The sequence below is a fragment of the Tamandua tetradactyla genome, chromosome 2 (assembly GCF_023851605.1).
Source record: "Tamandua tetradactyla isolate mTamTet1 chromosome 2, mTamTet1.pri, whole genome shotgun sequence".
NCBI classification, from domain to species: domain Eukaryota; kingdom Metazoa; phylum Chordata; class Mammalia; order Pilosa; family Myrmecophagidae; genus Tamandua; species Tamandua tetradactyla.
Genome location: NC_135328.1, coordinates 130438022 through 130460865, shown reverse-complemented (window position 1 = coordinate 130460865; position 22844 = coordinate 130438022). Strand labels below are relative to the sequence as shown.

The following is a 22844-nucleotide window of genomic DNA, read 5'->3' as shown; positions in this document are numbered from 1 at the left end:
TGCAGCATGGACAGGGAGATGAAGCCACTCGCTCAGCCGCCGGAGGAGGTGCACACAGTGCCGAGTCTGAGGCCAACGAGGCTCAGCATGGACAGATGCCAGGCTCAGTGGTGTTGCCAGACAGACCTAGTGGACCAGGCAAGCACAGACACAGAGGTGGCCAGCAAGCACAGGAGGGCTGAGGGGAGGCCTCCTGAAAGCCACGTCTAAACCCTTCCTCTGCATCTCCAGCAAACAGCAGGGGACTGGACTGGATGAGGCCAACCCACAGGACACACCAAACCAGAAGCAAGGAGTAGGAAGCAAGGTCCACAGGAGCAGTTGGCCCCACACACCATGACCTGACATGGCCACACACGTGCGCATCTCCTACGGCCACACGGGCACACACACTGCAACCCACCACGGCCACTCACATATATGTGTATCACCCCACAGTCACACACACACACACACACACGCCACAACCCGCCATGACTACTCACACGTGTATGTGTATCACCCTGCAGATACACACCACACACACACACACAGAGCAACTCGCCATTATGTGCCATGACCACCAACACTGAGACACACAACCCTCCGTGGTCCCACCGTGGCTGCATACCCGTGCACATGTTCCCCTGCAGCCACACCCATCCAGGCCTGCACATGTCAGGACAGGACTCACTCGTAGAAATGCGCTTTCGAGATGGACAGGAAGCCACAGTCCTTGTTGGCCCTGATGGTGAAGATGAGGGGCTCACCAGTGAGCACAGCCAGCTGGCCCACCATCTCCCCAGGATGCGTTACGAACAGGCAAGTGTCCTCCTGGCTGTCGATTTTGCGCTGGTACACGTGCAGAAGCCCAGAGACCACGAAGAGGATGCTGACATCCTGGCAAGACAAGAGGCTGATTGCTCAGAGGCAGACTCCCCGGGCTGAACAGGGGAGCAGAGCAGGAGTCGGAGGGGCTTGGACTACAGAGGGGCTAGGGCAGGGCAGCTGCATCCTCACGAAGGTGCTGCAGCTTGGCTGCTAGACCACCGCAGGCTGGGCCCAAGGAAGGAAAAGCTGCACAGAGGTGAGACGCAGCTCCTCCTGCACCTGCCGGGCATCTCTTCCACGGAAAGACCCCAATGCAAGCACTTGAGCAGCGTCTCCAGTTCTGACACTGAGTCCTCACTCGGAGGAAGACCCCAGTTGTTTGCACAGCAAGGCCAGGGCTGGGCTGGCGCCATGCTGAGTCCCCTGCGGTGGACACCACTGTGCAGCTCCGCCCCACACTCGATGGTTCCAGTCCGGCCACTGCACAGCAGCACCATGCCACCAGGAGGGCGGGCTAGGCACAGGGTACAGCGTGGGTACGCCTCCTTCTCTCCCCTGATAGTGACAGAGTCCACCATACTGTGACATACCAAGTGCGTGCCACCAGGCCACCCTGAATGGCTTCGACCTGCCAGCTCTGTCCCTGGGTGCCCCATGACTCATCCTTCAGAGAGGCTGCCTCTGACCTTCCCAGGCCCCCTGGGACACCTGCACTCAGCCAGCTGCTCACAGCGCCTGGACCCTTCTCTGCTGCTCCAACCAGGAGGGGCACAATGTCGGGATGGGACCTCATGTGCTGGCTGGAGGGCAGCACCCCCAGCCCCTACAAGGGCCGCCTCTGAGCCCCTGCCGTCTTTCTAGGGCACATGGGCTAAGCCCACCTGGTCAAACGTCCACTGGCCTCTCACCCAACAGCATTAAGCACTATCTTCCCCCATCCGGAGCAGCTCACACGGCCAGGGGCAGCCGCCGGCCCGAGCTTCCACCAATGCTGGACTTCTCATACCAGCATGACGCACATCTAATTTACATGCCAAAAATTTCACCCTTTTAAGTACACGTCGGTGGTTTTTAGTACATTTACCAAACTGTGTAAGTGTACCCTATTCAGTTTTAGAACAATTCCATCTGCCCCACCCTAAAATCCCTCTCCATTCCCACCCTTGGCCACACCAACCCACCTGCTGTGTCTACATTATCCCTTTCCTGGACACTTCACATAATTGAATCACACAATATGTGCTCTTTAGCACCTGGTTCCTTTTACTTAACGAAATGTTTTTTTTCTTTAGGATCAATCCAGATTGTAGTGTGGCTCACTAGTTTGACCCTTGTTGTGGCTGAGTAATATTCCATCATATGGAAATACCACATCTTGTTTATCCATGCACCCGCTGGTGGACATCTGGATTATTTCCAAATTTGGGCTATTATTGAGAATGTTGATGTAAATGCTCACATACATGTTTAGTGAATCTATGTTTAGAATTATGTAGTAATCCAATGTTTAATAACTTTTTAATAAATTCCCAAACTGTTTTCCAAAGTGGCAACATCATTTTACATCTCACAGGCAATACACAAAGGCTACAATATCTCACCATCCTTGATAAAAGTTGTTACTGTTTCACTTTTTTATTATACTCATTATACAACTTCTTTGGTGAAATGTTTGGTAAAACTTGAATATTTGAATCTTTTGGCCCTTTTAGAATTGTGTTACCTCCAAAGAATTAGGCTGAATGAAAAAATGAACCCCAAAGGCCCCTACCATACAGTTCCATCTACACAACACTCCTGAGATGACAAAACTGTAGAAATGGAAGTCAGATCTGTGCTTGCCAGGGGCTGGGGTGGGGCGGGGAGGGTGTGCTGAAGGCCACAGAGAAGTGGGGGGCTATAAACGGAGGGTCCTATGGTGAGATGGTCAGTGCAGAATCCTGGCTGTGATGCTTTCCCTGGAACCCGGGAACAGGGCGCAAGGGAACTCTCTGTTATCTTACCAACTGCCTGTGAATCTACAACTTACTCAAAATAAAGTTTCATTTAAAAATTTTGAATTGTTTTTCTCATATCATAGTTCTTTATAAATTCCTGAGACAAGTCCTTTATCAGATATATGACACGCATTTCCTTCCAGTTTGTAGCCTGAATCTTCAAATTTTAAATGATATCTCTGACCTTTTAAATTTAAATTTTGATGAAGTTCAGTATTTGTCAATTTTTACTTTTATTGTGATTTTGGTGCCATATCTAAAGATTTTGCCTAAGCCAAGGCCACATGATTTTTCTGTTTTATTCTAGGGGTTTTATAGTTTTATCTCCTACATTTAGGCCTTTGGTACATTTTGAGGCAGTCTGAGGCATGGTGTGGTGTGGCGCGACGTGGGATGCCCAACTGTCCTAGCATCACTGGCTGGAAAGCAGCCTTTCCCCAGGGAATGGCCTCAGCACCTCACTTCATATTAGAGCCTCAATTCTGCCTCTCATCCATGCGTCTGTCCTCATGCCAGTAACAAGAGTTTTGTCACTGTGGCTTGGTACTTATTCTGAAATCAGGAGCGTGACTCCTCCAGCTCTGCTCTTCCTCTTCAAAACTGTTTAACCTATTTTGGGTCCTTCGCAGCAGTTCCACATAAACTTTAGGATCCACTTATCAATTTCTGCGTAAACATGCACACATGCACACACATTTTTTCTGGGATTCTGATAAGTATTACATTGAACCTATAATCCATTCAGGGAGATCTGCCGTTTTAATAATATTGAGACTTCCCATCCATGCACACGCACTGTCTTTCCATCTGGGTGGGTCCTCTTTAAGTTGTCTCAGCAGTTTTCAGTCTACATGTCCTTCATATCTTTTGTCAGATTTATTCTTAAGCACTTTATGGTTTTGGTGCTATCGAAAGGGGTATCGTTTTTAAAGTTTTAATTTCTGACTGTTCATTTCTAGTACATAGAAATACAATTAGTTTTTGTATATTGATTTTATGACCCACAACCTTGTAAATTTGTTTATTATTTATAGTAGGTATTTTACATTTGGACTGCTTAAGATTTTCTACATACAGAATCATGGAGTTCACAGATAAAGACAGTTTTATTTTTTCCTTTCCAATCTTTCTTGACTGATTACACTGGGTAGAACCTCCAGTACACTGCTAAATAGTAGTGAAAGCAGACATCCTTGCTTGACCTGTCCTCACTCTTAGGGGAAAAGCATTGAGTTGAATCAGTGCTAGATGATGCAGTGTGCCTTTTTCTGTGTCTACTGAAATGATCATGTGTTGTCATTTATTCTGTTAATGTGATAGATTACATTAATTGAACTTAGATACTTAAGATGTTAAGCCAACCCTACATTCCTAGGAGAAAACCCATTTATTTATTTGGTCACGTCATATAATCCATTTTACATATTGCTGTATTTGGTTTGCCAATATTTTGTTGAGAAATTTTGTGCCCCTGTTTATGAGGGTAATTGGTCTAAGCCTTGCTTTCCTTTTTCTGTCTTTATCTGGCTTTGCTATAAGTCATAGAATGAATTGGAAAGTGTTCTCTATTTTCTAGAATAATTTGTGAAAGATTGGCAATATTTATTCTTTAAATGTTTGACAGAATTCAGAAAAGCCTATCCTTTTCTATATGGGAAATTCTCTTAAAAATTTTGTGGTAACATACGTGTGTGTGTTATATACACATACATATATATAAATTAAATTAAATTTCCCATTGTAATCATTTTTAATTGCACACAATTGCATTCACAATGTTGTGCTGCCATCACCGCCAGCCATTTCCAGAAGGTTTTCATCACCTCAAACAGAAACTGCACCTAATTGGCAATAACTCCTCATTTCCTTCTCCCTCAATCTCTGGTACAAATGATCTACTTTCTACCTCTATGAATTCGCTTATTCTAGATATTTTATGTATGTAGAAAAATACAATATTTGACCTTTTTGAATGTGATTTATTTCACTCAGAAAATGTTTTCAATGTTCATCAATGTTACAGCATGTCTCAGAATTTCATTCCTTTTCATGGCTAAATAATGTTCTATTATATATCTAGACCACATTTTATGTATCCATACATCTGTTGATGGAAAACTGGGTTGCTTTCAAAATTTCAGGCTGTTGTGAATAATGTTGCTACAAACACTGAATGAGTTCCTGCTTTCAATTATTTTGGGTATATATCTACCAATATTTAAAATTATTAGCTCATTTCTTTACTTATTATAGGTCTATTTCTTCTTGAAACAGTTTTAGTAATGTGTGCCTTTCTAGGGATTTGTCCATCTAATCTAAATTGATATGTGGGCATAAGTTATAGTCCATTTTCCTTTATAGACCCTTTTAATCTCTATATGGAATAGCAGTGAAGTCCCATCTTTCATTACTATTTTGGTAATTTGCATCATTTCTCACTTCATCAGACAGTTAAAGGTTTGTTGACATTAAAAAAAAAAGTTTTTGTGCTCAAGTATTTTCTCTGTTTTCCTGTCTACTATTTTATTGATTTCTGCTCTAATATTTATTATTTCCTTGCTTCTGCCTGATTTGGGGTTAGTTTCCTCTTTTCTTTTCTAGCTCCTTAAATTGCAAGCTTAAGAAGCTTGGTTACTGATTTGAGATCTTTCTTCTTCAGTAAATATTTAAAGATAAAAAATTTCCCCCTAAGCAATGCCTTAGTGACATTCCATATATTTTAATATGTTGTGCTTCATTTCATTCAGTTCAAAATATTGACAAATTTAATTTTGTTTTCTCTTTCAGCCCAAGAGTTTATTAAGAACTATGCTGTCTCATTTCCAAATATTCATGGATTTCCCAAGTTTCTTTCTGCTGTTGATTTCTAATTCAATTTTGTCATGGCCAGAGAATATATTTTGTATAATTTCAATCCTTTTAAAAAAATTTTATTGTGAAAAATAACATATATAAAAAAGCATAAATTTTAAAGCACACCCCAACAATTAGTTATAGAACAGATTTCAGACTCTGGCATTGGTTACAGTACCACAATTTTAGGTCTTTCCTTCTAGCTGCTCCAAAACACTGGAGACTAAAACAAATATCAATATAGTGATTTAGCAGTCATATTCATTTGCTAAATCCTATCTTCTTGTTACAATTCTACCTTCTCCTTTGATCTTTCTCCCAATCTTTAGGGTATTTGGGCTATGCCCATTCTAACTTTTTTTATGTTGGAAAGGGCTGTTGATAATATGGGATAGGGGGGTGGAATGTTCTGGAAAGGCTGGCCCCTCTGGGTTTCAGGATTTATCTGGCCTAGGCATCTAGGGATTGTAGGGTTCTAGAAAGTAATCATAGTACATGGAACATTTGTAGAATCTCAGACAAAGCCCTAGGTGTTCTTTAGGGTTGACAGGAATGGTTTTGGATATGGTTAGGCAAACCATAACAAATGGCAATATGTAGTTGCTTAAATAAAAGTAGCTTCCAAAGTAGCCTCTCAACTCTATTTGAACTCTCTCAGCCACTGACACCTTATTTGTTACACTTCTTTTCCCCCTTTTGGTCAGGAAGGCATTGCCCATCCCATGGTGCCAGGGCCAGGCTCATCCCTGGGAGTCATGTCCCATATTGCCAGGTGGACTTTCACCCCTGGATGTCACGTTACATGCGGGGGGGGGAGGGGGGAGGTAATGATTTCAATTGCAGAGTTGGGCTTAGAGAGAGAAAGAGAGGTTGCATCTGAGCAACAAAAGAGGTCCTGGAAGTAACTCGCAGGCATACGTATAGATAGGCTTAGCTTCTCCATTATATAAATACGCTTTATAAGAGCAAGGCTCAAGATCAAGGGCTTGGCCTATTGACTTGGGAGTCCCTGATGTTTGAGACAGTATCGGGGTTTCTCCGGTGGTAAAGTTTAATAGTTCCACATTTTTTCTCTCATCCCTCAAGGGACTTTGCCAATACTTTTTAGTTATCAGCTCAACATACTCTGAGATGTATCTGGGCATTACATTAAGCTATACAGAATTACCAGCCCTCGTTCTCATTCTGGGATCCCTGTGTTTGGATTGTTTAAATGATCTGTCCAGACAGGCTGAATTAGATTATATGCTACAGAAAATTCAGATTTTTGACAAAATAAATCTCTCTTCCTTTGGTTTCAGAGAGCAGGTGAAGTTTTAAAACACAGACAATGTCCTCCTTACCCCCTAGTCCTAACCTGGTCGGCTTTGTTCTTATCTCTAATTCAAGACTGATCTCTTTTTCAGTTTCTTTAACAGTTGTGTATGTGGTAATGCTGACCTTCAGAGCTCCTACTCTGAGTCTCAGATATCACACAGGGACCCAAAGTTCCAGGAGAATACTGGTCATACATATATAGCACAGCCTCTCAAAATCTAGAAATAACAACTACAGTTCCGGTCTAAATGTGACTGCTATAATAAGGGCTTACAATCTAGGCCCGAATTATCTAATTGTCTTAATGAGACCATACAATATTTATTCTTTCGTTTCCACCTTATTTGGCATCACATAATGTCCCACAGGTACATTTACAACGTCGCATGCCTTCATGACTTCATACCTTTCTGTAGCAGCATAATATACAATCATATGTGAACACCACAGTTCACCATTCTACTTCCTAGTGTATCCTTCAGCCACCTCCATCCACTGGGCATCATGGATAATATCCAAAGTCAAGAGTCCATGTCTCACAATATCCTCACTTAGTGGTATAATCATCAACATGCTCAATTTTTGACAATTTTCATTGCTCCCAAGAGAAAAATAACTGATAAACACACCCTCACCTTAACTCTTTTCACTCCCTACCCCCATTATTTACCCTGGTAATGCTGTGGTACCGCTGTTGATGTGTTCCTGTTAAACACAGACCAAAGCACGCAACAGTAGTTTTCCCCCATACCCTGATATTATAACATCTTTGAACAAGATTCATACCTTTAAAGTAGTTCATGCAAGAACTTATTTATATTTGTAGTGTTAATGGGTAAGATACATGGCTCTATACAATCCCTTTCAATCATGTTCAACATCAGTATGGTAACATTACTTATAGACCCACTAATGAACTGCCTTCACTTCTATCTATTCCCTTACATTTAAATTCAACCTCATTAGTTCATCGTACGCCCGCCTTGAGCTTCTATGTATCTCTAGATGCCCTTTGTCCTGTATTATAAGCCTCTGACTTAACCTTTACCAAGGTCATGACAGTAAATCATACAGTATCTATTCTTCTGTGCCTTCTGTCTGGCTTATTTTACTCAGCATTATGTTCTTAAGGTTCATCCATCTTGTCATATGCTTCAGGACGTCATTTTGTCTTACTGCTGCATAAGACTCTATTGTATGTATATACTACATTTTGTTATCCACTCATCTGTTGATGGGCACATGGATTGTTTTCACCTTTTGGCAACTGTGAATAATACTGCTCCTTTTAAATTTATTGAGACTCATTTTATCACCTAGAATATGGTCTCTCCTGGGGAATGGTCCAGATGTGCTTGAGTAGAATGCATACTCTGCTGCCAGTGGACAGAGTGCTGACTATATGTCAGTTACATGAAACTGGGTGAGAATGTTGTGCAAGCAATATCTCTGTTGATTTTCTATTTGTTCTATTAACTATTGAAAGTGGGGTAGCAAAGTCTCCAACTGTTGCTGAATTGTCTCTTTCTATGTTTTTTTTTCATCTACTCAGGGACTCTGTTGTAAAGTGTGCAAAGTTTTACAATTGTCATGTCTTAAGTGATGAATTGACTCTCTTAACATTATAAATTATAAAATGTCCCTCTGTCTCTAGCAATTTTTCTCTCATCTTAAAGTCTATTTTATCTGATAACAGTCACTCACTCAGTGGTAGCAGGAATCTTGTTATTGTTTGCATGGTATATCTTTTTCCATCCTTTTACTTTCCACCTATTTGTTTCTTTTGACTCTACAGCCTGTCTCTTGTAAGAACCTATAGTTGAATACTGTTTTTTTTATACAATATGACAATTTCTGTCTTTTAATTGGAGTGGTTAATCAATTCATGTTCAATATAATTATTGATATGGTTGGATTTATAATTACCATTTTGTTAGTACTGTTCTATAGGTCTCATGTCCTTTTTCTTCCTTCTGTTTCTCCTTTCCTGCCTTTTTTTCAGATTAAATAGATATTTTCTAGTGGCCCACATTAATTTCCTTGATTTTTTTACTATACATCTTTAATTTATATTCTTAGTGGTTGCTCTAGGAATTATAACATGCACCTTAACTTCTCACTGCTTACTTCGATACTAACATAATTCCAGTGAAATGCAGAAACTTTGCTCCAGTATAGCTCTTTCTCTCCCTGCCCTTGTACTACATTGTAACTTACATTCTATCTTTATATGTTATAAGTCCAACAATACAATTTTACAATTATTGTTTCATGCAACTTTTTAATCAATTAAGAAAATATATATAATTATTTACTTATACTGTCTTTTATAATTATCTGTGTAATTAATTGCCTTTACTGGTACCCTTTACTTCTTCACGTGGATTCGAGTTGTTTGGTGTCATTTCCTTTCAGCCTTAAAGATTTCTTTCTCATAAGGCAGTTCTGCCAGGAGCAACTCTCCTCTTTGTTCACCCAGAGATCTTTCCATCCTGCCTTCTGTTTTGAAGGACAGCTTTGCTGGCTGTAGACCTCCCAACTCACTGCATCCTGTGGCACTCACTCTGAGTCCGCCCCCTACTCCCAGTTCCCTCCTTTAGAATCGTGCTGCTCTCAAGACTTCCTCTTCCTCTTTCAACAACTTGACCATGACATCCCAGATGTGTGTTTCTTTGCATCTACCCTGTTTAAGAGTTCTTTAGTTTCACAGAAGTGTAGATTGCTTCTCATCACATTTGGGGCGTTTTTAAATTCTTCTGCCCCTTTCTTCCATCCCTGTCCTTTAGGGATCCCTACGACACATGTTGTTACACTTGGGGGGTCCCACAGGTGTCTCAGGCTCTATTCAGTTTTCCTTCTCTTCTTCAGACTGGATAATTTTTATTGATCAATTTCCAGGTTCACTGATTCTTTCTTCTGACATCTCAAATCTGTTGCTGAGCCCCTCTAGTGGACTTTTCACTTCAGTTTTTGTACTTTTAACTCTAGAATTTCCATTTGGTTCCTTTAATAATTTCTACATTTTAATGAATATTCTCAACACAACAAGTTACTGCTATCATATATTATTTTTGTTCTTTAACCATGGCTTTCTTTAGGTCTTTGAACATCTCTATAATAGCTGCTTTAAGTCTTTGCCTGCTAAGTTCAAGATATGAGTCCCTAAAGAGACATTTTTATTGAGGATTTTCTGCCAGTGTACAGGTTAAAGTTTCCTGTTTCCTAGCATGTCTCATAATTTTCTACTGAGAACTGGATATTTTTGGTAATACAGTGTAACAACTTTAAATTCAACATCCCTCCCTGTCTCATTTATAGGGCTGGAATGATTTCTGTGGGCTGGCATGGTTTTTGTTTGTTCATTTGTTTGCTGAGTAACTCTCCTGGACTAATCTTGTTGGGTCTGCACCCACTACAGAGTGTAGTGCTACTGTCTTCCTTCTAAAAAAAAAAAGGTATTTTTTTATATTAATTTCTCACATCCTAGGAGTAGGCTTTGGGTCAGCATAGCTTATTGGTCAGTTGGTGGTTGGTCAGAGATTCTGTTTAAACACCACAAACCAGTAAGCCTTCCACCCTTTGTTGACAGAACTGTGTGTGAGCTGTGGAAAGCAACAGGCAGTTACAAGTCTGCCCCAGGCTTTACTTTTACTTTCTGCAGGGCCGACTCGTGCCTGCTCCGCCTGGACGCAAGTCCTCGTGTTCAGCAGGGCCCTCTACCACCCCTCCTGGACGCACACAGACACTTCTGTAGGTGAGCTGGACACCCTGCTCAATGCCCCTGAAAACGAGCCTAAGGACTGCAGGGAGCCTCCAGAGCCAGGCCCCGCACTGGAGCTGGTCTCAGAGCTATTACTCAGCAGCTGCACTCCACGCAGGCCAATGGAAGAGCAGATTTCCTCTGGTGAGTGTGCTCCCCTGTGTCCTTGGCAGAAGCTGTTTGGAGATTTTAGAGCAAATGAGTGAGGATGATAGCAGGGACTGAGCAGATGGATGTAAAGGAGCTGGCACTGGAGGAGAGTCTGATTCAGAGTTGGAAGACATGGAAAAAACCACAAGTTAGTGGCAGAAAATCTCGACGAGGTTCAGGCTAAGGCTATGAGATTAGATCTGGAGGAAGCTCGGTTGAGTGACCAGTCTATTCTACACCAGAAATACATGGGAGCTCATCATGGCTGCCTAAATCGGTCTTGTTCCCGAGCTCTCCCTGTTAAACTCACGTCAGGTCGTGGGTCTACTGCTTGCTCCAACCATCACTGCAACTTAGTCCTGCTGTAATGTTAACCTTCCCCATTAGCTTGCCACCACGATCACTACTGTTTTTGACAAAACCCTAGGCATAGGGCCCTCCCCCACCTGGGTGCCCCATTCCATGCCACTGCACCAAATGAAGTGAGCGTCCTTCAGCAGTGAGGCTGATGGTTTCCACCACTTTCTCTGCCCTTCTAGAACTAGCCTGGTGATGGACTCCCAATATTCTTATCTAAATTTCAGTAAGTTTTCTTGAATAATAGGTCCTCAGTAGCAGGAAGCTCCCAGGGCTGAAGGGATCAAGGGTATCACCAGACCCCACCTGTGATTGTGGGTTCAGTGTCAACTTGGCCAGGTGATGGTGCCCAGTTGTCTGATCAGGCAAGCACTGGCTTAGCTATTGCTGCAAGGATATTTTGTGGCTGGTTGATAAATCAGAACGCTGGTTTATCAATAGTCAATTGATTGCATCTGTGGCTGATTACATCTATGATCAACTAAGGGTGTGTCTTCTGCAAAGGAGAGAACCTAATCAGTTGGATTTGATCTGATCAGTTGAAGACTTTAAGGAAGAAGAGAGAATTTTCACTTCTGCCAGCCAGCCTGTCCTGTGGAGTTCATCAAGATCCTTCACTGGAGTTGCCAGCTTCACAGCCTATCCTATGGATTTTGGACTCTTGCATCCCCACAGTTGCATGAGACACCTTTATAAATCTCATATTTACAGATTTCTCCCATTGTTTCTGTTTCTCTGGAGAACTGTGACTACTACAGCTCTGGTACCGGGAGTGGTTCCTGAGAAAAAGAATCTTTAAAATGGGCTTTTGCGATTGGCTTTCTTCCCTGATAGGACAAGAAGGCACTAATGATTCTATTTCCAGTAATCGAGATGGCACTTGACAGTCCAGGGTGTGAGTTGGCAATAGCGACATGCAAAACATCACCATTTGATTGTACCAATTGTACACTTATGCAAGGCAAGGCTCTGAGTGAGAATGTTTTTCAGACCTTGATGGAATTTTGTGGAGTTCAGAGGTATAACGATGCTGGCTAGCTGTTCTTAGAAATGCTGGATACAGTTATGAGAAAAAGGATGAGCTGAGGCTTCAAATTTGCGACAAATGCCCAATGAAAGATGTAAAAGTTTCTATGTGTGCACTGAAAGAAAACCTTATTTCCTGTGGTCACAGACTTGAGATCTCTGAAAACTAGATCCAGAGTCTCATTGTACGGGTAGCAGATTTACAACATAAACTAAACTCTCAACCTTGCATGGTGTGTGCTGTTAAAGTAAGGGCTTTGACTGGAAAAGAATGGGATCCTGAAACATGGGGTGGGGACATATGGGATGATAATGATGGCAGTGGGGACATGGAAACCTTGGATTCTGCCGAGTCTTTGCTAGATAGACATGCAATGCTCTATCCTGAGAAAACAGCCACCCCACCTCTAGCCTGCCCTGAGGAAAGAGCTTCCCGACCTCCAGGCTGTCTTGAGGAAACAGCTTCCCGGCTGCTAGTCTGCTCTGAGGAGCTGGCCATCCAACCTCCACCTAAAGAAAGTAACCCTTCCGTGCCTGCTAAGCCTGTAACCATTCCTCCCTCCTCTGTCTCAACTAATTCTATTTCACCGGATGAAACTGCACCGGAATGCCTTGAAGTAATTGGCTAGAAAGACACTTCTATTTCTTTTCATAATCCACCTCCCTACCTATCTTTTCTTCAAGATCAATAATCAGACTAAAGTCCCAACAGACCCCAAAAGGTAAGGTACAAAGTGTGACCCATGAGCAGGTACATAATACTCCAAAAGAACTGCAAAAGTTTTCCAATTCAGATAGACAGAAATCAGGTGCATATGTACAGGAACGGATATTAAGGTAAAGAATAATGGTGGAAGGAATATAAAGCTGGATCAGGCTGAATTTACTGATTTGGGTCCACAAAGCATTCAATGTTGTAGCTTGAGGGGCTAGAAAGGGCATTAACTGTTTGGGTGGTTGGCTGAAACATGGATCCAAAGGTGACCGACATTACCTGAGGTCAAAAATGCCAGAACCACCCTGGAATAATGTAGATGAGGGGATCCAAAGGCTTAGAGAGGTGGGGATATTAAAGTGAGCTTATCATGGAAGAAATGCTCACACACCCCAGGAATGTCAGAGACACATCTTTCACCAAAACTTGAGAAATAAATTCATGAGACTAGCTCTATCATCCCTGAAGAGCTCTGTAGTCGCCCTTCTCTGTAGGTCAGATATAACTGTGGGAACTGCTGTCACTGAGTCGGAATCCTTAAACACTACATGGATGACTGGATACTGCATTGGCAGACACCATGTGGCAGCAGTTACTCACCAAAGACAAGGTGGGCGTGGCCACCATAATGGACAGCAGAATCAAAACAGCAGTCAAAATACTATGACTCACACAAACCTATGGGGATGGCTAGTAAATCAAGAGGTACCTGCAAGTAAAATGGATGAACAATCTATTACATTCTTGTTTGAGCTGTATAAAGCAGAAGAGTTCTAGGTCAAATGAACAGAAGTCTAACCTGAATCACAAAAACAGAGAGTCATGGCCCCTTCATCAATTCCCAGACTTGAGACAGTTCACAGACCCCAGAGCCCCTTGACTAAGGGGAAGGCCAGGTACTCTTAGGGAAGGACCCTTTAATACTGCCCCAAATTTACACTTTAACCTTCTTATGTCCTCCTCCTGTCCTCCAATCTCACACCAGGTTCTCCTTCTGGCAAACTCATACATAAACCAGTGAGCACAAGAGTTTGGGAAAATTAGCTGGTAATGATGGCTACCTGTAATGTACAGGAGAGCAGGGAAAGGTGGGGTTACTTGAGGAACCAGAAAAATGCCTGGAACAGACATTTGTTCCTGACTGCCTTTAAGTGGGCATTTATTATCTTTCCTGCCCCTCCTCAACCTGAGACACTTTTGTTTACCTCCCTGCACAAATCACACCCACTTCAGGTCCACCAGCTGCAAACACACCACATGAAACCATTCTGATGCTAACTTATTTGCGTCCATTACATGGCCTCTTAAAATCTGCTCATCCTACACTAATCTGACAACTTCTCTCTAGCTAGCAGGAAAGGGTTAGTATAGAAGGACTCAATACCAGCTCAGCTATGCTTAAAATGGCTTTGGGGTGCCTGTGGGCAGATGCCTGGCTCCTGTTCCAGACATGGCCATTGAGTGGGTATCAGCTCTCAGCACTGCAGAAGGCTCTGGGAAGGAGAGGAGGGACAGGGGAGCATGGGGCCAAGGTGGCAGGATAGAATGCAGTATGCCCTGGGGGGTTCTGGGCAGACAGCCAGGACGAGCCAGTGCAGAAGTGAGTCACTACTGGCCCGTGGTTTAGCTGACACAGGCTGTGCCTCTTATAAAAAGGGAGAGCCTTTCTTGGTTATGGTAAAGATAAAGAGGAAAGTAAAAGAAAAGAAAGGGTGGGAGAAAGAGCAAGGAAAGCTAGATGCCCATGAAGAGGTGTGCTTCAGAAGTGGTTCTTATTGGGAACAGAAAGCTAGAGCAAAAACCACTTTCAAAGAGTGGAGAAAAGTTAAAGATGTCCAAAACAAGATCCCCCATTCCTGGCTGGAATCCTCAGGAGGCCTGAGCTACCTGCGAGCCTCCCTGGCCCCTGGGTGGATTCAGAACAGCTGCTGCTGCCACCTTCAGGTAACAGTCCCATCTTTTCACAAACTCTTGAGAAACAGTTGAAGCACACAGAAGGGTACAAAAGCCCATTGCTGGGGCCAAGAAGTAGCAGTTCAGGTGCGATCCCACCTGGCCTCCCAGAGCCACTGGGGCAGCTGTCCATGGTCTATGCTTGGTGCTCACACCTGAGCTCACCCAGTCTGCACATGCTCTAATGGAGTGTTCCTACCTGCAGACACCTGCGTGGAAGATGCTGCCCCAGAGGAACGGCCAGCACAAAATGGAGAATCTGTGCTACGTCTGTTCACCAGGCAAGAAAAATCTTTCCTGCCTCCCTACCTTCCAGCATCACAGTCCAGAGGAGAGCAGGGTCCTTGCAGTTCCAGAAACGCAACTCCTGGCATTGAGGGAGACCCAGACCACGACAGAACCAAGGGAGAGACCAATGCCCAGGGAAAGCAGAGGTTACAGTCATTTTTCTGCCTGCCCAGCAACTGGAATCTCAGAACCAGAAATTAAGTTTGTTTATGAAAAATAAATGATTTTTCATCTTTACTGGGTTTGAGAATTGGGAAAATACAATTATGTTTTCTACATCTGAGTTTGTGATTGAGATAATCACTCTATGTTAAAATATATACCTACATGCATATGCACTAGCACACACACACATCTGTGTATGTGTGTATTTCAACCCCCCTTCCATACAGACAGTAGAATCCAAGTCTGAACACTGCTAACTTAGGCTAACTTCAGAGCCCTGAATAAAAGCACCTCTGAGGATGATTCTCTGACACAAGCATGGGTGGGTGGGTCTTCCTGATGCCCATCCAGAGCCCTGTCCTAAGAGGCTCTACAGGCGCGCCGGCAATAGCCTGGAACTCACCTGGTCTCCCTGTCGTGACACTACAGTGCCTGCAGGTACATGGAGAAGTGTCACCCGGCCGTCCAACAGGGAGGAGTCCTAAAAAAACCACAAACACGGACTTCAGCTAAGGGAACAAGAAGGAATGTGCTTAAACGGTGGCAGAAAGAAAGCAGGCATGTTTGGGCCCCATAAGAAGCCAAGAGCTATATGATTAAAGACGTGGCGAATTCTCCTGGAGGTAGATCAATTAAGAAGGACTTGACAGATACCAGAGCACCTCACAAAGTCACTGAAACAACCAGTGACGTCAGAGACACCAAAGATCAGTGGAACGCCGTAGGAGATACAGATGGGTACCTGCCAAAACTTACATGAATTTCCTCTATTAACGGAGACAAAGATTTCATTTCATGAGAAAGGATGCTTTATTTAATGAATGGTATTAGCATAACTAGCAAGCAAAGTAATTAGGAATCCCTTTTCCAAACTACCTAAAAAAAATCAGTTCCCTTAAACAACATACCTAGGTCGGGAGCAAACAGTGCACAAATGAGCCTGGATGTGCTGCTGCAGCAGAAAGCAAGGACGCCCTTGGAGGTGGGGGAGCAACATGCCTGGGGACTCCTCAGAGCCTCCCACAGGCAAAGCAGGCAGGGGGTGCCCATGAAAACAGCAATGGTAAAGGCTTGAAAAAGAAAAACTGTGCCTAAATACATCCATTACTTTATAATGACAGCAAAAGAGGAAGAAGAAGAAAACTCATTGGTCAGCTTTGGAAGATGACAGGGAAGTAAATCATTATGTTGAAAACCTGCAAATGCTAATGACTAAATGGATTTAAACCCTGGATACCAAAGACTGCCAACATTCTCCAGAGAAAAAACCAGGCATTAGGTGCCTCCTGATGATGAACACAATGCCTATGCCATGGTCTTGAGGAGAAAACTACGGGGGAGATGTAGGGACACGGCAGGAACCCCAGGAACGGGTCCCTTCACCAAAACGATGACTGGACTGGCAGGAACTATGTGAATCAACCGTTTCAAAACTCTGGACTCTAGGGGAACACTGTACAGCATCCAAGCAAGAGCTGGAGGAAGCGGCTGGCACACTGTGGTAAATACCTGTGAATTTCACCCTCTGTATGGTGGCTGCCAATCCCATCCCCAGCCTCGTGACAGGCAGCTATGGGGGCTGCAGCCCCAGCAACTAGTGTGGCTTCCTGGGGCCAAGGTGGGCTGTAAGGACGATTCCTCCAAAACGTGGAGGCATGTATCTGATCACTCATCACAGCTTCTGACCAGCTACTTCAGATCTGGGGGACAGATCTTTGTGCAGCCACTGTTCCATCCTCCCCCAGGCAAAGTGACAGAGGAGATTAAAGAGGAAATACCTATTTTTTTTCTCTTCTTTCTTTCCATTCCCTATTTAGGTGAAAACCTAGGAAAAGTCACAAACTGATGGATCCAGCCAGCCCTTGTTAACAGTAAACCACGAGCAATCCAAGAGGAGTGGGGGCACTGGATCTCCAGAGGCATAATAACATAACACTTAAAATGTCCAGTTCTCAACAAAAAATCACAACACACACAAAGAAACAGCAAAGTATGGCCTATTTACAGGAAAAAAAGAATGAGCCAAAAAAACATCCCTGAGGAAGCTCATATATTCAAACTATTGCTCAAAATATGTAACTGTCGTTAAGTATGTTCAATGAGCCAAAGGAATTGTTATACAAAGAATTGAATGATACAGGAAAACACTGTCAGAACAATAAAGAGATGGGAATTATAAAAGTGGACCGAACAGAAATTTTGGAGCTGCAAAGTAGAGTGATTGAAATGAAAAACTCACTAGATGGATACAACAGCAGATGTGAACAGAGGAAAGGATCCTCAAACTTAAAGACAAGACAGTTAAAATTATATAGGGTGAGGAGAACAAAGAAAAAGTAATGAAGAAAAACGAACAGAGGGTACATGGGTGGTTCAGTGGTAGAATGTTTGCTTTTCATGAGGGAGACTTGGGTTTGATTTCCAGCACCTGCCCATGCAAAAAAAAAAAAAATGAACAGAGCCTGAGGGAGCTGTGGGACACCATTAAACATACCAACAACCAACATGCACATCACTGGAGGCCCAGAGGACAAGAGAGAAACAGCAGAAAAAGTACTAGAAGAAATAATAGTCAAAACCTTTCCAAATCTGATAAAAGACGTGAACACACACATCCAGGAAGCTCAACAAACTCTAAGCAGGATAGGTTCTAAGAGACCTCACCAGGACATATTATACCAATACTGCCAAAATCCAAAGGCAAAGAGAAGCTTTTGAAAGCAGCAAGAGAGCAATTCGTCACATACAAGGGTCCCCCATAAGGTTAACTGCAAATATCATATCAGAAACCATGGAGGCCAGAAGACAGTGAGTTGGCATATTTAAAGTCTTTAAAGTAAAAACTGCAAATCAAGAATTCTGCATCTGGCAAAATTATTTTTCAAAAATGAAGGGGAGGGCGGGCCGCGGTGGCTCAGCGGGCAAAGTGCTTGCCTGCTATGCCGGAGGACCTCGGTTCGATTCCCGGCCCCAGCCCATGTAACAAAAACGGAGAAACAGAATACAATAAAACAAGAAAATGTTTAAAGATGTTTCCCTTTCTTCCTTCCTTCCTTCCTTCTATCCTTCCTTCCTTCTCTCTGTCTTTCCTTTAAAAAAAAAAAAAAAAAAAAAAAAAAAAAAATGAAGGGGAGGGGTGGGCCATGGTGGCTCAGCAGGCAGAGTTCTCACCTGTCATGCCGAAGACCCGGGTTCAATTCCCAGTGCCTGCCCATGTAAAAAAACATAAAAAAAAAAAAAAAAGAAAAAAAAGAAGGGGAAGTTTGCACCCCAGTTGACCAGTGTGCCAGTCTGAAGCATTATATACCCCAGAAGCCATGTTTTAATCCTGATTCCATCTTGTAGAGGCAGCTATTTCTTTTAATCCTAATTTAATAATGTAGATTGGAATCTTTTGATTAGATTATCTCCATGGAGATGTGATGCGCCCAATTGTGGGTGGTAACTTTTGATCAGATGGAGAAGTGAATCCACCCATTTCAGGTGGGTCTTGATTAGTTTACTGGAATCCATTAAAAGAGGACAATTTTGGAGATAGTCAAAATAACGACTCAGAGCTGACAGAAACGTCACAGCAGAGCTGACATAGATGTGGACACCTAGAGATCAGAGACACACATGTTTGGAGATGCTTGGAGCCCAGCAGACATCACCATGAGATGTTAAGCAAGCTAGATCCTGGAGAGAGCCAAGAGAAGCCAAGAGATGAAAGCCAGCCCCAGAGAAGCAAAGTGAGGGGCCCCACAGGAACAGAGGCTGAAAACAATGGAGCGCAGGAGCAAGGGACCAGCAGACAGAACTGTTCCAGAGCCATCAGCCCCTCTTGAGTGAAGATAACCTCTTGTTGGTGCCTTAATTTGGACACTTTCACTTTCTCAGAACTATAAACCTATAACTTATTAAATTTCCCTTTTGTAAAAGCCATCCAGTTCTGATATAGCACATTCTGGCACTAGCAAACTAACACAACCAAGATGGTGGCAGAGAATGCCATTAACCCACAGAATCTTTTAAGAACTAGAAAAAAATAGGAAAAAATGATCAGAGCCATCTTTTGTCATTATTATGTTAAAGGGTTGCAGTAACTGGGTGAATGCCTAATCAAGAAAACACAGCTATAGAAATAGCAGATTATTGATTTCTTCTTGGGCCAGATTAAACAATCTGGGTATTCCTAACAATTTGTCCACTTCACCTACTAATTTATTGGCATGTAACTGTTGACAGTAGCCAGGTCAGCAAGTAGCAGACTGAATCAGTTATTAAAACTTCAATCTGCATTATCATAATATCTCAACATGATAAAGGGCATTTATGAGAAGCGTACAGAAATATCATACTTAATGGTAAAAAATTGAAAGCTTTCCCCCTAAAAGCAGGAAGACAATGATGCCCACTGTCATTACTGTTATTCAACATTGTACTGTAAGTTCTAGCCAAAGCAATCAGCAAGAAAAAGAAGTAAAAGGCACCCAGATTGGAAAGGAACAAGTCAAAATTATCCCTGTTCACAGACAGCATGATCCAATATGTAGAAAATCCCAAGGAATCCACAAGAAAGCTACTAGAACTAATAAATTCATTGACATTCCAGGATACAAGGCAAACATGCAGAAGTTAGCTGAGTTTTTACACATCGGTAATGAACAATTTCATTTAAAATAGCATGTAAAAAAGATAAAATACTTAGCAATAAACTTAACCAAGGAGATGAAAGACTTGCATACTGAAAACTATAAAATACTGCTGAAAGAAATTAAAGAAGACTAAATAAATGGAAAGACATCTCATGTTCATGGATTGGGAAATTTAATATTGTTAAAATGTCAATTCTTCCTTAAGAGATCTACAAATTCAATGCAATCCCTATCAAAATTCCAGCAGCCTTTTATGCAGAAATGGAAAAGCTTACTCACAAACTCACACGAAATTGCAAAAGGCTCCAAACAGCCAAAACAATCTTGGAAAAGAACAAAGTTGGAGGATTCACACTTCCTGATTTGAAAACTAACGACACAGTTACAAAAATTAAAACAGTTTGGTACTGGCATAAGGACAGACATATAAACCAACAGAAAAGAACTGAGAATCCAGAGGTAAATCTGCACATCTATGGCCAAATTGATTTTCAACAAGGATGCCAAGTCCATTCAATGGGGGAAAGAATAGTCTCTTCAACAAATGTGCTGGGAGAACAGGAAATTCAAGTGCAAAAGAATGAATGTGGACCCTTACCTCTTCACATACACAAAATTAATTCAAAATTTGGAATAATAGCCTAAATATAAGAGCTAATACTCTCAAGAAAACACAGAAAATATCTTTGGGATCTTGTAGTAGGCAGTGGATTTTCAGATTTTACTAAAAGCATGAGGAACAAAAGGAAAAAAAAAGATCAAATGGACTTCATCAAAAGTAAAATCTTTGTACATCAAAGGACATCATCAAGAATGTGAAAAGATAGCCTACAGAATGGGAGAAAATATTTGGAAACCATATATCCGATAAGGACTTAATATAACGAATATATCAATAACTCCTACAACTCAACAACAAAAAGACAAACAACTCAATTAAGAAATGGGCCAAACACCTGAATGAACATTTCTGCAAAGGGGATATCTGAATGGCCAATAAGAATAAGAAAATATGCTCAATACCATTAGTCATTACAGAAATACAAATTAAAGCTACAATGAAACACCACTTCTCACCATCAGCTGAACCCAGACTGTGGGGAACTCTACAAGGCATGAGTGGCTTCATCAGTGGGAGAGGCCATAAGAAAAAGAATTCCAGCAGAGCCTACAGGGCAGAGACTTAAAGCACACAGCAGCCCACCACAGAGCATCCCTTCCAGAGACCCCAATTTAAACAAAGTGTGAGAAAAACATCATTCATGACATTTAGGGGATAACGGTAAATTTGGACACTGACAAAATAATTGAAGATATTTACCCCCTATGTGACAATAAGTATTTTATTTACAACCTCTTCCTGTTTTACATGATTAGAACCACAGGAATTATTGTTAACTTTTTAGGAGTGCAATGGTATCATGATCGTGTTTAAAAAGAGCCCTTGTTTTTGAGAGTTAGATTCTGACGTATTTACTGATGAAATACTATGACGAAGGGGAGAGGATACATATGGGTGGGGTGAAGATGCCACATGACATGTCTAAATTAATGATTACTGCAGCAGGATGATGGTTTCGTCATCCTCATTAATTATTCTATTTACTCTGCATGTATTTGCATGCATTTTAAAAGCTTTTTTTTAAGAAAGAAAGATCCACTGCAATGTATGGACCTTATTCAGATTCTGATTTGTACACAAACAACATTAAAAAGAACTAATAAAAAGGTTTTAATGGGAATTGAACCCAGGTCTCCCACATGGCAGGCAAGAATTCCACCGCTGAACTATCCAGGCACTTCTTATATTTCCATTTTGATACAACGATTATATGTGCACATCTCATCTGTACCATAGGAAAATGTTAAATAACTCAACGGAAACATACCTTGCTATTATTTTGATGTAAAGCCGACAATGAATTCTCTTACATGCATTATACTTTTTGTATTTTTTTTTTTTTTACTGGGCAGGCACAGGCAATCGAACTCGGGTCCTCTGGCATGGCAGGCAAGCATTCTTGCCTGCTGAGCCACCGTGGCCCGCCCACTTTTTGTACTCTTGCTTTATGTCTAATTTTAAATTGAGCATTAAGGAAATGCAGTATTTGTAACTGCCAATATCTATAGAGGCCTATAGATATTTTGTCTTTCATGAAATTTTTGTTCTCAAGAGAGGCAGGAATACCTCGTTGAGTTGGTGTCATGTATTCTTGTTTTTCCCAATACTCAAGGCTTTGGGATTTTGAATTGGTAAATATTCATGAAAAAGCATGATAATTTCTGTGTGATCTCAACCACATAAAAATGTATGCACATAATGGACCTAGAAGGATATATCAAACTATGAACTGCTTGTGATTCTGGATGGCTTTTGTGTTCTTTGCTTCTTGTGCTTTTCAGTTTTTCATATTGTACAATTAACTTAAAAGTTACTAAAAAAGTAAGTGTTATTAAACCATTACCCACCCCATCTCCCGGCAAAAAAAACATGATACAAACGAGGAAACATGAATACTGACTGGATGGCTGAGGATGCAAAGGTCCATTTATTAGCTTTTTAGTTGTGAGCATGATAATTTGGTTAAGTTTTAAAATAGGGTCCTTAACTCTAGAGAGGAAATTAGATAAAATGATACAATGTCCAAAACTTTTCAGACAGAATACAAGGTGGGAGAATTATGCAACAATTATTATAGTTATGCAACAATCAGCCATGAGGTGACAACTGCTGAAGCTGGCTGATGCATGGGGGTATGAGGCTCATGACACTACAACCACTATTTTTTTATATGTTTGCAGTTTTCTATAATGAG

General features: G+C 41.9%; 1 protein-coding gene across 9 annotated transcripts in view; it reads right to left on the bottom strand.

The window, feature by feature from the left end:
* Window positions 1-22844, bottom strand: part of PNPLA7 (patatin like domain 7, lysophospholipase) — a 143602-nt gene that overhangs the window by 56067 nt on the left and 64691 nt on the right. For 8 of the 9 annotated variants that reach the window (XM_077148883.1, XM_077148884.1, XM_077148885.1 and 5 more), the window contains 2 exons: window positions 15795-15872; window positions 674-879 (listed from right to left, as the gene is read on the bottom strand). In XM_077148883.1, the coding sequence (XP_077004998.1) occupies window positions 674-879; window positions 15795-15872 (284 nt within the window). The remainder of the gene's footprint in view (window positions 1-673; window positions 880-15794; window positions 15873-22844) is intronic. The other variant, XM_077148886.1, reaches the window with a different exon arrangement.